At 39.8% G+C, this 17,728-nt stretch overlaps 1 protein-coding gene across 1 annotated transcript; it reads right to left on the reverse strand.

Annotated features, from left to right (window-relative positions):
* Nucleotides 1-83: 83 nt before the first annotated feature.
* eps8l1a (eps8 like 1a) lies at nucleotides 84-16,920 on the reverse strand. Its single transcript, XM_053615180.1, has 15 exons — nucleotides 16,555-16,920; nucleotides 13,667-13,748; nucleotides 13,469-13,509; nucleotides 12,669-12,798; nucleotides 12,456-12,544; nucleotides 12,249-12,323; nucleotides 10,375-10,523; nucleotides 7,166-7,310; nucleotides 7,032-7,078; nucleotides 3,715-3,814; nucleotides 2,307-2,441; nucleotides 1,842-1,968; nucleotides 724-889; nucleotides 442-574; nucleotides 84-322 (listed from the first exon to the last, which is right to left on the reverse strand). The coding sequence occupies exons 1-15, from the start codon at nucleotides 16,567-16,569 to the stop codon at nucleotides 236-238; spliced, it is 1,521 nt and encodes a 506-aa protein (XP_053471155.1). The 5' UTR covers nucleotides 16,570-16,920; the 3' UTR covers nucleotides 84-235.
* Between the last annotated feature and the right edge of the window lie 808 nt (nucleotides 16,921-17,728).

Raw genomic sequence — 17,728 nt, forward strand, 5'->3', positions numbered from 1 at the left:
CATTAATAATAATAATAATAATAATTATATATATATATATATATATATATATATATATATATATATATATATGCTATAAAAAACAATTCTTTATCCATACTGTATCCTAACACTGCAATAAATTAGATATCCTGTGAAGTAGACGAATATAAACTTAGTAGAATCTTATACAGTTGCCCAGAACAAGCTCTTGATGCCAGGCCTAGCCTCTGTGTGTGTGCGTGTGTGTGGTGAATTAAAGTTCTCCCCCCTCTAATACGGGATCCAGTTTCATCTTTTGTCTTCTCATCACTGCCTCCAGCTCAGTGGATTTTCTTTCACTCTGAGCGACAGAAAAGAGCAAATATTATATTCCATGTATCACACCAAGAACAAACTGATGTTTATTTATGAATTTATTTTTAAATGTCTAAATTGTGTGTGTTTGTGTAAGCAAGCCACCTCCAGCTGAGCTTTTTGCACCATGATCTGGCTGTAAACTCTGGCCCCCTCTTGAGGAGAAACCTTGCACAGCTCCTCCTTACTCAGAGAGAAGAGCTGAGGTCCGGTGAGAACCCCCAAATCGTTCGCCGTGCTGAGAGAGAGACAAAGAGTGAGAGACTTGAAATTGTAAAACAAACTAAGTGGGCTGGTAAATTTTCCATAGTTACATATAAAAATAAAGGGATACATTGACATATTTGGCTAGCCTGGTGTGGATGTGTATTGGAGGGAAAGACTCACTTTTCACTGAAGCCTTTGGCTCTGAGCCACTCCCGTACCTCAGTAGGAGACGACTGGTAGTTTAGAGGTACCGTAGTGTCATGGGCCTTGTTGATAACCAGAGGCCGCACTGATCCCGGTCTCCCATTAGCCAGCCACTGTGCAAGCTCATTATTCATGAGCATTCCTGAGAATAGAAAGATATTTGACTAACGTCTCACACATTTTATTCAGTGCGTATGTTTCATAACACATACATTGGTTGGTTTTCTGCAGTCCATCTAAAGCAGTGGTCACCAACCCTGTTCCTGGAGATCTACATCCCTGAAGACTTCAGCTCCAACTATAATCGTGCCCACCTGACCATCTAATCATTGCTTTAATAAGTTCTTGATCAACTAAAACAGGTGTGTTAGATTTTGGTTGGAGATACAACCTACAGGAAGGTACTGTAGATCTCAAGGAAGAGGGTTGGTGACCAATGATGTAGGGTATGATTTAAGCCACCTCCAAGTCAAGATTAAAACAAATTCCTTATCCATCCATTTTCCACCATCCTCCAGCCTGGAGTCTATCCTCGGGAACTCTGTGCCCAACTCGAGGGACACCCTGGACACAATCGCACACCCATTCACACACTACGGACAATCTAGAAATGCCAGTAAGCCTATTACATGTCTTTGGACTTGGGGAGGAAACCCCCGAGGCACAAGGAGAATATGCAAGCTCTGCGTACACAGGGCGGAGACGGGATTCAAACCCCTAAACCCGGAGGTGCGAGGCAAACTTCTCTAAAACTGCTGACTGATAAGTACATTAGTTGTTTAAAAATTCACATAGTAACCTTGCTAATTAAAACATCTGTAAAAATAATAATAATAATAATAATTAAATCAGAGGAAATAATCCATTCAAATTCAAATCAATTACACGGTGGTGTGGTTGTACTGAAGGTTTTGCTTTTGGTTGTACTAAAAGTGAATTTGCTTCTGTTAAAAAAAAACAACACTTCCTGTTATAACTCCCACACCATGTGCTGTTGAGGAAAGTGTGAAGAGAGCAGTATTGAAACATAGTACTGGACTGCAAAATTAAAGGTGTCAAACATGAGACACACACACACAAAAAAAACATTTTACCTCTCTCACTCTCACTTCCCATTGGTGGCATGCTGACAGGGCGGGACTCGTTGTGGGCATGGTCTCTCCCTGGATTGGGTGCTATATATGAAAAGCGTCCAACTCCCAGGGGAGACAAAGGAGCTTTCTGTAGAAATTGAAGTGTAGAGTTAAGATTTGAGTGTAAAGGTGGGGGGGGGGGGGTAAATGCAGTTTTTTATTTATCTATATAATAGAGTCAAAACATTTCCTTCTGGTTAATGATGTTAATGTTAAACTTAGGGTTAAGTTTATGTTTAGACAGAGCATTGAGTCATCATTATGCCAATGGAAGTTCCTCAAAAGCTGGGATAAATGGGATAAACAGATGTTTAGGGCCCCCAAGCCACAAGGGGGCCCCATAAGAATGCAGGATTTAATGTGTGTGTCTGTGTATGCATGTACAGTATGTGTGTCTTTCTACAGTGAGTAGTGGATATTCCTCACCGTAGATGGCTTGCGCATTATCACGCTGCTGTCTAGCTCTGTCTGGTTGACGGGCTCCAGAATATTTGACGAAACAAAGCCGATCTGGTCATAACTGTTCCTACACTTCCACCATCGCCCGGACGAATCCAACACCTAGCAGAAAGAGAGATGAAAACGTTGCAATGGACTTTATATACTATACAGGTGTATGTCAAAAAATGTGAATATCGTGGAAATGTTCATTTTTTTCCGTAATTTTATTCAAAAAGTGGAACTATCATATATTCTAGATTCATTAAACATAAAGTGAAAATCCAGTAAATATTACAATAAAGAATTTATAATACAGAAATGTCACAGTGTCACATTCCTAGTGTCAAGCCACTCCTGAACCTGAGACAACGTCAGAATCATCTTACCTGGGCTAAGGAGGAAAAGAAATGGACCGTTGCTCAGTGCTCCGAATTTTGCATTTCATTTGGAAATCAAGGTCCCAGAGTCTGGAGGAAGAATGGAGAGTTACAGAATCCAAGTTGCTTGAAGTCCAGTGTGAAGTTTCCACAGTCAGTGATGATTTGGGGGGCCATGTCATCCGCTGGTGTTGGTCCACTGTGTTTTCTCAAGTCGAGAGTCAATGCAGCGTCTACCAGGAGATTTTAGAGAACTTCATGCTTCCATCTGCTGAAAAGCTTTATGGAGATACTGATTTCCTTTTCCAGCAGGACTGTGAACCTGCCCACAGTGCCAAAACTACTAGTAAGTGGTTTGCTGACCGTGGTGTTACTGTGCTTGATTGGCCAGCCAACTCACCTGACCTGAACCCCATAGAGAATCTACGAGAGACACCAGACCCAACAATACAGACGAGCTGAACGCCGCTATCAAAGCAACCTGGGCTTCCATAACACCTCAGCAGTGCCACAGGCTGATTGCCTCCATGCCATGCTGCATTGATGCAGTAATTCATGCAAATGGACTAAAGCCCCAACTGAGTACTGGGTGCATAAATTAACATACTTTTCAGAAGGTCGACATTTCTGTATTATAAATTCTTTATTCTGATATTTTGAGATACTGTTTTTTTGATTTCCATGAGCTGTAAGCCATAATCATCGAGATTAAGACAAAAAAAAGGCTTGAAATATTTCACTTTATGTGTAACAAATCTAGAATATATGAAAGTTCCACTTTCTGAATTAAATCACGGAAAAAATGAACTTTTCCATGATATTCTAATTTTTTGAGGTGCATCTGTATGTTTTAGTGAAGGGCATGAGGGCAGAAGTTTGTAGATGATTTTGCATATGATTATGCTGAAATCATATTTATAGCGTTTATGGGATCCCCAGTTTTATTAACATCTTGGCGAACAGATGTGCCAGTTTTTAAAGGTTTCCAATAAGTTGAATAGAGTTAGAGTGCGTACCTGGAGAGTTTCTCCATGCAGCACTGAAAGCTCACTGCTGTTTCGGGCCACAAAGTCATAAGTGCAGCGGTACAGCTGGTCAGGATGTGGAGTTTCCATACTGCACAACAAACATATATAAACATTCACACAATTATCCGTTAGCCAGTGTAAAATTACACAGGTTTACAGATTACAATGTGGAGCTGTTCAGGAAAAAAGTCAGTATAATGTAGTCTGTGTGTTCAAAATGGCAGACCACATGTACATGCTAACCTCAACAGTCTCCAAAAGAATAAAGTACACAATATGTGAGCAATGTTTTCAATTTGTCAAAAATACCCAGAGTACTTACTAAGTAGGAGACCACATTTATACTTTAGTATGGTTTCTTTTAAATGTTGTATTATATAAAAAATTACTTTATATTATAAACTGTCCCTGTAAATATGCTAATGCTTGCTAACAATTATTAGCAATGGTTAAATAGCATGGTTACTTAATCTGGGTTTGTTTTTGTTTTTTCTTGTGGTTCAGTTAGATTTACAAATGACTAGACCTAATTTTAATGATTTTTTTTCCTTAAAAGCTCTTTAATATTACACTGATTTTGTGCTTAATGAGACAGAAGATGGTTTATGCTAGTTAGCTAATTTTCACACACAGTCACACAGCTTTTCCCAAACAAAAGCAATAATGTTTTCGGCTGCCTTAAAGTCCCTGTGAAGTGTCTTGCGACGTGCAGCGTTAGTCAATATGTTGACGTAATTTCCACTGAAACAGGAAGTGTGGAACATATTGAGTGGCTCCTCCCCCTTTTTTTAAATAGCCAATAACGTTTAGCTTACTTCACAGCCTGGGTTAGTACCATGGATTTTTATAACGTTGGGGGTGGGACAGTTCAGATTCTAGAGAGCTTTTGATTGGACAGAAAATCTGATGAGAAGCTGAAGTGCAGAATGATGTCATTAAAATTGCTGATCCGTATTGGTGGTAGAGAGAGACTGTAAATTTTAAACACATATCTTCTAAATGCGTATGTTGTCATTATTTTTGAGCAACGCTAGCTTAAAGATAACCTTAAGGCTAATATATTCACAGGCTTGGGTAGTAGCAGAATACATGCAAAAAATTGTAACTATAATCCATTATAGTTACATCAAAAAAAACAAATTTTACATTTGCAGGGCTCCAGACTAAAATGGTCGAAAAATTGCGACCAAAAATATTAATTTGCGAATGATATTTTTGCTATGATTGCCACTGGTGACAATTTAAATGTACACATTATGATTGAAAAATTTGCATGTAATGTCTTTTTAATCGCGTGTTCTGTGAGGAGTAGCCTGTCACATCATTTGTTGTGTTGACGTAATAAAACGAGACGCTGCGCATGAAAGTTTCAGTGGAAAAAAAAGCAGTATCACTGAGTTCAAATTCATCCAGGCAGCGAGGATCAGCTTACCGCATCAGATAGACATGTCAAAACAAAAAATATCAGACTTTTCAAACGATCCGTCGAACACCAATGCTGATGGCACACCTGCTAATAAAAAAGTAGGCTCCAGTTGTGCCAGCATGAGAGAGTTAACTCCCAAGTAAAAGTGCAGAAAGGCATTTTAAGACTTCAAGAGTTTGCATGGCTAATCTATGATCATCGCACACAGAAAAGTTTTTGTGGCTTTTGTTCCAAAACTGGCAGAGAAATAGCGGGGAAAACGGATTTCATTACCGGAACCATTTCAACCATTTCAAGAAAGATACTGTGAGAAAACATGGCGATTGTCAAAAGCATAAAAATCTCGTGACTATATAATCGCAGAGTGCTCCACAAAAAACACCGTTAGCACAAGCAGTGTCTTGTTTATGTGAACTACATGACGAGACTGAATGAAAGGAGCTAAAAATACAATTCAACACCGCCTATATGATTGCATGTGAAGACTTGCCTTTCACCAAATTTACCTCTCAGATATTACTAATGAAGAAAAATTGACAGAATGTGTGCAAGACGTATGACAACGACACGGCACGTGCTTTGAGCAGGATGCATCTAGTTGAGATATTGCTTGTCCTACCAATTTGGGCTTTTCAGCTCAAAACAGGATTAAATCAAAAGTACGCAATTCAATCTTGGAAGACTTGATCAGGATCAGCACAGATGGCCCATCACTTGAGCAGTTTGATCCTGAACCACGTGCCAAACGTTGGCTTTCTGCAAAACAGAGGAGGAGGCCAAACTACACTCAATGGCCAAGTGAGACTGACATAATTACCGTCAGTGACACTGGCTCAGATTCTTTGTACAGAACAATTCTTTGTGACTGTATATAGTTCTCATGTTGGAAAAGATGTCCAGTTCCCGCTTTAAGTGAACTTGGATGTAAATGCTGACGCTGTAAAAGGAGGCCAGGCGTACACACATGACAGGATGACCGAAAGTAAGTGTTTTAAAATTTTTATGTAGCACTTAAAAAAATCATTTGGAGCCAATGCCTTCTTAATATATATATTTTTTTGTCTGGAGACCTGCATAACATAATATAAATGGCTGTTTGATTATAGTTCTGGTTCTCTCGTGCCGGTTGTGACTCACATGAGCAACAAATTGATTTATTTTATTAAAACAAATCCAAACAGTTGGATATGTTTTTAAGCTCTAAAATAAGCTGAGAATAAAAGTATTTTAGATCATATTGCTTTTCTCTTGACTTTATTTACACATGTGACCTTGAAGTAATCCAAAAGTAATCGGATTACGTTACTTTCATACTGTGATGCTTGTATGACGTTACTGATTACATTTTTTATGAAGTCATTTGTAACTGTAACGGAATATATTTTTAAACTAGCCCTCCTAACCCGGTATATTCATATTAAAAGCCACAAAAGTTCCATTTTTATTCCATGGGGACTTTAAAGACTATTTCTGGTGTTTTAATGCATCAAATTTTGGCTTTAGCCAATAAAAGTGAACATTTTTGGGGTCAGAGAAAATATGCAATCATTCTGAGGTAACTTCATGTACATGTAACTGACGTTACTGAAGTTAACTGACAGGTAGTTGCATGATCATGTAAAAAAAATAAATAAGCACTTTTTAAACATGTATGCACATGGTCATTTATTTCACTTAGCTTGAATACTCTATGGTCAGTTTATTTTATAGCTATATATGTAAAGTGTGATTGCTATATGGTTTATCTGTCTTCACCATGTGGGACCAAATAATATGGTATATTAAAAAAAAACTGGGTTAAAAAGTAATCAAACAGATAGCTCACAAGAATCAAAACAGGATGTAATGTATGTAAAGGCTCACAATAGTCAGCATTTACCTTTCATCTGTGTGCTGGACAGGTGATGAGGGCTGCCTATTTTCTAACTGAAATGACAGGTGGAATATAATGAAAATAGTGTTATTTAATATGGGAAATTGAAGTTTAAGTGTGTGTGAAGGTGCATGTAAAACCTGTTGACGTTGCAGCAGGGCCTCTTTTTTGTTCTGTGATTCAACAGGATCTACAAAAGCCTGACCGTTTGCATCAAAGGCATCAGGCTTCCAACCGTCCAGAAACACTGGAGTATACGGGGATGCTGATTTAGCATGCTGTGAACTGACACACACACATACACACACACACACACACACACACATGGACACATGGTTTTACTTTATGTTAGTTAGAGTTTTGTGATTGTTTGTATTACATAGCAGTCAGAAACTCAGATATAATGTAGACCTGTGATTGTTTTGTCATGGAATTCCCCACCCCTCACCACCCTTGTTTACATGAGAGAATACTTCGCCTTCACCATGGATAGAGCAGGAAAGCAAAGGGAGCATGACGCCAAACCATGCTGAGAAGATAACCATAATCATTCAGTACTTCCCAGTGGACTTTCTTGATTCCCCCAGAACCATTTGATGGCTTTTCAGTTTATCCTGAAAGCTTTCTTCTACAGTATCAGTTTTATTTCGCAAGTCTGAAGAAAAGTAGTGGCCGGGGTTCATGCTGTCCTGGATCACTGGCCCAGCCTGCCAGTGGACAGAGGTCCTGATTGCACTGAGATCCAACAGCCTTAACAGCGTAGCCCAGTTTGTTGGACTTTTAGTCAAGGTTTTTGGGTGTCCAGAGTTTAAACCCGACCTGGAAAAATTTTTGAGGAGTGCCAGCCTGACGAACGAACCCACTCAGCAGTTCACCATGTACTATGAGAGGGAGCCAGAGGCTGACAGGGCGACCTCCATAGCCCAGCTCCAGACCGAGGCCTACAGGGTGGCCTTCACAGCCAAGCTCCAGTCAAAGGCCGACATAGCGGCCTCACCTGCAGAGCCCCCTCCAAAAGCTGACGTGGTGACCTCATCTCCAAGCCAGGTTCCAGTCAGAGGCCGACGAGATGGCCCATCAAGCTTTGCTCATGCCTGAGGTTGACGACACGGCCCACTAAGCTTTGCTCACACCTGAGGCTGATGACACGCCCTCCCAAGCCTGGTTGCCACCTAAGAAGCACAGTGATCATGTCCCAGCCCAGCCATCTAACCCCGGCGAGCCTGTCGTCGACTCACCTCCTGATTTCTGCCTGTATGCCTTATGTCTGCTCACCAGCTCCTCTGGAAGAAGTAGTGTTTTTGGCACTTTTGGAGAAGCACCCTTGGGGGAGACTCTTTTCATGGAATTCCCCTCGCACTGACTGCCAGAGCATTTAGCACACATGAACTGCCTGAAGTGCAAGCAGCGCGCTCAACAGCCTGTAGCACGACAGCGCACATTTCCAGGTTTTCATACTTTGTTTACTTTTGACACGTGCGTTTTGTTTTGGTTTCTGTCCTGTCTCCGCCCCTGTAATATTATTGGTTATCCCTAATGTGTCTCAGCTGTTCTGCGTTATTAGTTTGTGTATTTAAACCCCTTGTGTTTCATTGTCACATCGTGAAGTATTGAGCTTCCGTGTTTTTTTGCCACCTGAGTCATACCAAGCGTTTGATCTTTGTTCTGCATTTTATGTTTTTGATCCTGCCTTCATTTCTCATTTCTCATCTACGCCCAGTTTATGCCCGTATGCAGATCGCCTGACCCACGCCTGTTCTTCACTATGTTTTTACTTATTGATTTGTCTGCCTGTCTCTTTAAATAAAGCTTTTAACTGCACTTGAATCCATCACCACCCTTGTTTACATGAAAAGTTTTAGTCAGGTTTAACAGGCTTATTGAGGTTTCCTGGGTGTGACATACTTATATTCATTGTTTGACAAAATGGTCATTGTTTATTTGTCCATTTTGCATCAGGCATCAGAATCTGTGCAGATTCTGGCACACCCAAAAGAGGCTAATATTTTATTTGGACAATAGACACTCTGCAAACCATATCATATATAGACTGCCATGCAGAAGCCTGTCAACTGATTCTCAACAACGGCAGAAAAGTTTCAATAAAGTCAACATTAGCTAATACTGAAATTGGGATTAATAGGTTGATGATCTAGCGATAATCTACTAAACATCAAGGGCTAAAATCCGAACCATCCAAATAAAGTAAATGCAAAAGGGACAAATTGCTAGTCTATAGATCAGGGGCTGTGAACTGGTGGAACCAGCAAAGTATTATAACTTCCATCCATCCATCCATTTTCCATACCACTTATCCTACGCAGGGTCACGGGGGAGCCTGGAGCCTATCCCAGGGAGCTTGGGGTACAAGGCGGAGGACATGCTGGACAAGGTGCATACCAATTGCAGGGCACAATGACACACTAAGGACAATTTGGAAATGCCAATCAGCCTACAACACATGTCCTTGGACTGGGGGATGAAGCCCCTGATGCAAGGCCGGGCAGATGTGGGATTCAAGCCCCCAACCCCAGAGGTGTGAGGCAAACGTGCTAACCACTAAGCCACCTTACAAAATTGCCCATGCTTTCTGGGTGGGAGGGATGGCATACTCTCGCTCCCCTGTCAATCACTGCAACTCTAAAAGTCTATAAGCTGATACATGTGGAAGAGTGCTCTGCTCTGACTGTGTTGCGTTGCCCTTTGATGCAGCATGAATAAATCAAAGAGATGAGGTTGGCTGGCTTTACATGTCCTGATAGAAGCACATTTTAGCCTTCATACTCTCTGGATGGTATCTGTCGTATGATAGGGGAGAGCTGGTTGGTAGATGGGAATTGACAAGTGACCAAATTTGGGAGAAAATAGGGAGCATTTATTTTCAGTTTCAAGTTCAAAGCATGTCCCATCTGTTCATGGTACTAATCTAAAGAGGAGGGGGGATTAACACTTGTAATAGTTAGTGTAGTTGTAGTTGGCAGGTTGTAGACAGTCTATAGATGGTTTCTTTAATGTTTGCAGTGTCTAAAGGGAACTATCCAAATAAAGTGTTATCCAACGAAGCCCTAAGCCTGGATCTTAGGAAACACTTAGGAACACATACAGAAATGTGTCCTGTGGTTCTTTTTAGATCGCAAACATGCTCCAATGCCATGTATTTTTGTTGAATGTGTATCTTTAAAAAAGTTATATCTGTTTTGTGGTTTGAAACAGACTCAAAAGAAGGATTTGTGCAGTCCTGGGTAATTATAGTTTTAGTGGTCATGCTTAACATTTTAGAAAATGGAGCATGAAATGTGCTCTGAATGTGCTCTGTGCTCTGAAATTAGTGAAAACCTGTAATACTGACTTTGGCTGGGTCCAGTTGGGGCCGAGAGAGCTCCACAACTCTCTTTCCTCCTGTGTGATATACTGCTGCAGTAGAGAAATGGCTCCACTGGTCAGTGCAGGACTGGACACACCGGCTGCCAAGTCAGGACCACCTGTAGTTTTGACCATCTGGGCACACACACACACACACACACACACACACACACACACACACACACCTGCTGTATATATATATACACAGTACAGAATTTGCTTTTATATACATAAGATTATCAGTTTTATAGAGTCTTATATTTATATTGCATATTTACTAACTGCTAAAATCAACAAATGTTTCTGCTTTCATGAATTCTACAGTCAAATGTATTTGTATATTTAAGGTCTACTGTGAATCTTTACTTTGTCCTTTCAGAGATAGAGCTGTAGTCAAAGACAGGGATCAGGTGAACTGTCCATAGTTTCAGCAATAAAAAAGGAATTTATTATTCAGGAAAATAGGAAATAGAAATCATTACTCTGATCATGCTTGCAGCGATGATATACTTATGTATGAAAAAACTATTGATTTAAAGCTTTGTTTACTTAAACATAGAGCACATGAAGAGAACACTGTGTTATAGATTTGGCAAATGTGTGGCGGTCTGGGAAAATCCACTGGATGTTGCTGTAGCTGAGTTCAACAAAAAAAAAAAAAGGAAAGTTTTTTTTTTTTAACTTAAGGTATGTTGACATCTCGTCTTTAAGGAACTATGAATGCATTTCACCAAATTTATTTGCAATCTTTATAATATATGGAATTAAATTTGAAAACAAAACAAAAAAACGAACAAAAATATATAATGAGAAAGAAGAAAAACATTCTGAAACTGAAAACAGTGAACTCAGTGGCAGAAATTTAACATGGTTTTCAAATAAACAGCATTCTTTGTTAGCAGTTTTCTAAGCTTTTTTCGCTTATGCGCCGAAAGTTTACGGTCGCCATTCTGGCACAAATCTCATGCGTGGGCGGGGCTTAACAGCAATTTACTCTTATTGGCTAGTGAGATTTGGATCGACAGCTCAAGTGTCCAGCTGAGGAGGAGAAGGAGGAGGATGATGATGATGACGACGACGACGGCGATGCTCTGTGCTGCTCCTCGGAAAAAATAGTCGTATGAGACTGCCCAATCCTCAAATATTAATTACTAACTAATATACTGCCTAAGTATGAAAGTAATTTCCACTACAAAGTACAAACACTATAACTATACAGAGAACAGCATCCAGAACGCTCTGCAAAACGCTCTGCCACTTACGTCTCTACTTCCTGGTCAGGGAGATGTCAATCAAAATCTCACTAGCCTGTAAGAGTGAATCGCTGTTAAGCCCCACCCACGCGTGAGATTTGTGACAGAATGGTGACGGTAAACTTGTGGAGAGCAAATGAAAAGTGTGAAAGCATAAACGGAAACTCTGGCAAAACAAAGCTGTTAGAAAAGAACACTTTAACCAAGGACGCTGTTTATTTGAAGACCATGTTACATTGTTGCCACTGAGTTCACTGTTTCCCGTTTCAGAGGTTTTTTCTTCTTTCTCATTGTATATTTCTGTTAATTTCTTGAAATGTTATGTTCAATGGCCTAGGCTGTGTTACTGTAAAGATCATGTAGTGTCTTAAGTGTCTTAAATGTCTAAAGCCTTGCAGGTTATGTGTGAGTTCCATAAAGCAAGATTTGGGATAGCTACGTATGTGCATCGCGCTGTTGCCACATGATTGGCTGATAAGATGATTGCATGAACAGTGAGTGTATACTGTAATTTCCTCATGTGAAGGGTTTTCCCAGGTCACTGTACAGAAGGTGAAGCAAACAAACAAAGACATATTTGCTGTAGATATGATCTGTGTACACTAACCAGGTCGAGAGGAACGAACAGGTAATGCATAAGCTCCTCTGAGTTTGGATCTGCTATGTGTGTCTTCAAACAGTCCTGGAATATCAAGCAACATAATGTAGCTGTGAATGAAAACTAAAACAGTCATGGATGCAAAGAATAAGAAAAATATTAATAATAATAAATCAGCACAGTTTAAAGAGAGACTGTGATGAAAGATTACATTACCAGCAAACTGAATGAGTATTTAATCTTCTGGAAAATGTCCACAAACTCTTGTTCGGATGGAGGGCTTACTTGTGTCATCATGACATCATCTACAGCATACGCACACACACACACACACACACCACAGTCGTTATATCAAACCTTTTACTGTAGTTTTTCCTCATTTATGTCTCAATTTAATATCCCAATCCCTCTGTCTGACTCCTCTCTTACAACCCTGCTTCTTCTTCTTGTCGTTCTTCTTTCTTTGCATGTTTTGCTGCAGAGTGCGCTGAGCATCAGCTGCCTGCTGCAGTTGGGCCATGAAGCGCTCCACATCAGAAAAGCAGTGGTTTAACAGCTCCTGAGAGACAGACAGTATGCTCTTTACCATGTAATTTAATACACACCCACTTACCTCCCTACAATCAATGGCCATTTCATCAAATACACCTGTCATATAAATGCACTTTGTATGTGTACAATTACCAATTGAAATCCTATCATACCCCATATCCTATCCACCCCGTGCATCAATGGAATCATTCTCAGCAGCTGCGTTGAAAACCAAAAAAAAAACTAAAAATGTCCAACTAACATCGGTGCTGTGGTGAAACACTGATATTGAAGTAGACCAGAGGATGATTAGTGCACTCTCTGCATGGAAAAACTGAGCTGTAATATATAACGTGCACCAATAAAATATGTGTGTCAAACAGAATCTGCTGCAGCAGATACACTCATATAAACACCACACGCACTACCATGTCAGTGGCACTGCTGAGTTAAACAGGGATAGTCATCCAGGATTGGCCCTTTAGTGGTCCCTTTCCATTGATGAATGGGTGAAGCGGGGTTGACAACCGGTACATAGGAATTGATGGGCTATCAACAGTAATTGTACACAAAAATTTACAGAACGGTGAAATAAATCCTTTAAAAAATATACGCTGCTAATAACCAATCTGCCAAAGACCTAGGTAAATCTGTGTATATCTGTACTGTAAATTAATTGACAACTTGTTCATACACACCACGTTATGTTCTGGTTGTCTAACGCTTTCCTTCCCATTCACTGAAAAAAAAAAAAGCATAAGAAAAAACACAATGACTTAAGCACATATTATATTCATTTATTTTATTCTGTGATGTTTGAAAATAACAAACTTGAACAGAATAATAAAATGTCCCCTATCTTGTTCCACAGACAGCCAGTAAAACAGAGGACACACCTTGCATATGAGCAGGCTGGCCCTCCGTAGGAAAAGGTCTGAGGAAAGAATGTTTCTTGGGAACAACCGGTGGGGGATTCATCTGAGAGAGGAACAGAGAGGTATAAGTTATCCAAACAATTTTCTCTGCAGGGAGTTTTATGTTAGCTGTCTCTTTTGTCCTGCCATACACAATGGTCCAGAAATATCATTTGTGCAGTCTTTAAGTATATAGACATGACATTTTATGTGATAGCAGTAATAATTTGTATACTTTTGAGATTGAGTTGTTTGGGGTGCGGGGTGTGGTGGTGCACAATACTACTACTACTACTACTACTACTAATACTACTACTACTAGTATTAATAGTTTTAGAAGTAATAGCAGGAGAAGTACGAGGAGGAGGAGGAGGAGGAGGAGGAGAAGCTGCATAAGTAGTAGATGTAGTAGTAGTAATACGATGAGGAGGAGGAGGAGGAGCTGTAGTAGTAGTAGTAGTAGTAGTAGTAATAGTAGTAGAAAAAATAAGAGGAGGGCAAGAAGTTGTAGTAGAAGTAGAAGAGGTAGTAGTAGTAGAAATAGGAGTACTAGGAGGAGGAGGAGGAGGAGTGGTAGGAGTAGTATTGATCCTGCCTTACTGCATACAAATTATTCCTGCAAAAGTGTCACATAGAACCTCTACACTGTCCTCTTCCTCCATCCGTCTCCACCATACAGACAGCACTTTTTAGTGACTGTTTTTATTTATGTTTTTTATTTTTGGCTGAGTGGTTTAGCCATTTTGTTAAATAAATAATTATGTAAATCTATCTTTCTTTATAAGGGTGCACGTGGCTTAGTGGTTAGCCTCACACCTCCAGGGTTAAGGGATCGATTCCCACTACTGCCCTGTGTGTGCAGAGCGTGCATGTTCTCCCCATGCTGCGGGGGTTTCCTCCAGGTACCCCAGTTTCCTCCCCCAGACCAAAGACATGCACGATAGGCTGATTGGCATGCCTAAAGTGTATGAATGGGTGTGTGAATGTGTATGTGATTGTGTGCCCTGCAATGGATCGGCACCCCGTCCAGGGTGTCCCCCGCCTTGTGCCCCGTGCTCCCTGGGATAGGCTCCAGGTTCCCCGTGACCCGGTAGGAGAAGCAGTACAGAAAATGGATGGATGGATATTTCTTAATGTATTGAATTCTCAAAGCTGAGGTGAAGGTAATGATAAATTTTACATAACAGCAGTTCTGACAGTATTGCTCTCAATATTTTGATTTTAACAGATTTTAACAATCAAAAATATCTCATTGTTGATATGGTGAATCTTTCTGTCGGTAGAAGTTTATTTAACGTATTTGGAAGGAGTCTCCAGTGTCCGTGCTTTGTACCAGACAGAGGTAAAGCTGTAACTTTAAGCTCTAACTTCAAGAGAGAAAAAATGTGAGTTTCATGACTGAACAACTGTTTATAGCTGCTATAATGTAAGTGATAACAGGAAACACAGATTTTCCCCAACATCAAATGTAATTAGAAATGGGTGAAATGTATGATGTGTCGTTCTTAATAAATTAAAAACGACAATCATTGGCAAGTTGCTGTGAAATAAGAAGAATAAAACATATCGGAACGTGCTGTTATAGCACAATAATCAGCGTTTTAACAGTAACATCATTGATTATTTTCCTCTAACAGCATGCCATGACATGGTTTACTTCGTACTAAATCCAGTATGGAGTATATAATCAGACATGTGGGTCTATCTTGCTATGTACGTTCTGTGTGTGGCTATCCACTAAGTTTAAACAAGTGTAAACTATAACGTATTAGCTAGTTAGTTGTTTACTAAATCCTTCGTGAGTTGAGGTGGATGTGCTGGATCACATTAAACACTATAGCCTGCATTTCTGCATTTCCTCTCCCCTTCAGCGGAATGTCCAAGTCGCAGCGATGTTATCTCTGCTTAGATTTCTCTTACCTTCCTTAAATAAAGAAACACCAAGATAATCTACACCAGACGTGAAAAAGAACATCACAGGACAGAATCAGCTGTATATATTCAGGCTATAGGACCCAAACCCGTGCAGGGTTGTGTAATTTGACCTGATGTCAAGTGTCTGGTTTTGGTTATGTCATAAGAACCGGATGAAACTCTACCGAAACTGTTATGGTCAAGGCTGTAATGAAGCTTTCTGAGGGTACAACAATACTGTTTGTAATCATGACACCATGTACTGTATAAAAGAGGAGGTATTTTTCACGATGCTGTACCATGACTCTGCAAAACGCCCGTCTTTTAATAATCTTACACTACAGAAACCTGTAAAGTGAAAAGGTGTATCCTGTAAGTGTGTGCAATCTTATATGTACATTGTGGTTGTTTTATGAGATATTTGAGAACCAGGGATGGTGTAACTCACATTCCACATACGATAAAACTCTTCTAGTTCATACACTACACATAATTTGATGTTTAGCACCAATGTTAGCAGGTTTATGCTTTTTACAAAAAAAAAAAAAGATTGTACAGATTGTTAGTATCATCTTAAAATATTGCAAAAGGAACATGAAATAGATTCACAATTACAGTTACGGTGTTGTAACATGAATAAGCTGAAATAACCTCAAACTGGGAAACATTTCATTTCATAACATGCATCCTATATACATATCGATATGCATTTTATGTATATAAGATTGACATTATGTCTATATACTGCAAACATTTATATACTCTATGATATATATTAGTGTCCGAGCAAAATACAAGTATATAAAGGGATTTCTTCAGATACCTGAAAATATCTGGTGGTCATTCAACAACTTTCTTTAACCCACTTTTGCATTTACAGTCGATGCTTTTGAATTACAATTCTGACATTTGGAAAAAATACGCTGATAAAATGAATTAATATGTTAACGTCTTACCTTACGAGTAGCCATGCGTCAGTCTTACATCTTCTGTTTACGCCTCATAGAGAAATGCAGAAACAAGAAAAACAAGAACGCCTGTCAGGTCTTGGCCAACCTCTCTCTCGTTCACCCGCTCTCTCCCTCCCTCTCTGTATCTACGTTTCGCACCCTCAGTGTGCTTTGACTGTCTGTTGAGTGTTTCAGATAACTGGCAGATTGAGTTAATAGATTAATTTAAAAGGTTTTTGTTCTCTCTCAAACCTACATGAGTAGTCACGTTCCAGGAAGCAACTATTTCTGACCACATACATGTACATACACACACGCCTGCACCAAGGACACTCAGCAAAGCCTGTCTAACCAGCTCTCGCTCTCTTTCTCTCTCAGAGGTATTAAAAGAATGTTGTTACCTTAGTGCCTGCAGGTGTACCTGGTACCTTCAGAGCCATTTTTCATCCCCTAAGTGACCAGTTCAGTATCATTCAAAACATTTCCTGAAAGTAGCCAACTGTTTTATAAACAATTGATTAACCCCTTAAACTATTGGCTTAGTATTGTGCTATTTATTTAAGCATATCACTGAGTCGTAAATTACCATGAATTATTCAGTAACTACGGTGAAACTAATAGACAAGGCATGTAGGTAACAAGATTGAGGAATGCTGACATGGCCTTTAACTCTTCTAACCCAGATTTAACTCATCGGTGATGATTAACTAATGAGGAAAGAAAATGTCAGCTATGTTTGAATTCTTAGAAATCGACTCATACCACTTTCTAGGCATAACGTGGATTTCTGACAGACTGTACCCCATCACATTAAAACCACTGACAGGGGAAGTGAAGAGCATTGATTATCTTGTTAAAATGGCATCTATCAAGGGGTGGGATATATTAGGCAGCAAGTGAACAGTCAGCTCTCAGGTCGATGTGTTTGAAGCAGGAAAAACGTAAGTATTCCCTAATGGGAATGGCATCTTTCAGGAGGTTAATGCGCCCTGCCACACTGCAATAAATTGTTCAGGAATGGTTTGAGGAACATGACAAACAGTTCAAGGTGTTCACTTGCCCTCCAAATTCCCCAGATCTCAATCTGATCACGCATCTGTGGGATGTGCTGGACAAACAAGTCCGATCCATGTAGGCCCCACTTCACAAAAATGGAGCAGAGTGCAAATCACTTAAAAGA

This window comes from Ictalurus furcatus, chromosome 2 (assembly GCF_023375685.1).
Source record: "Ictalurus furcatus strain D&B chromosome 2, Billie_1.0, whole genome shotgun sequence".
In the NCBI taxonomy this organism is placed as follows: domain Eukaryota; kingdom Metazoa; phylum Chordata; class Actinopteri; order Siluriformes; family Ictaluridae; genus Ictalurus; species Ictalurus furcatus.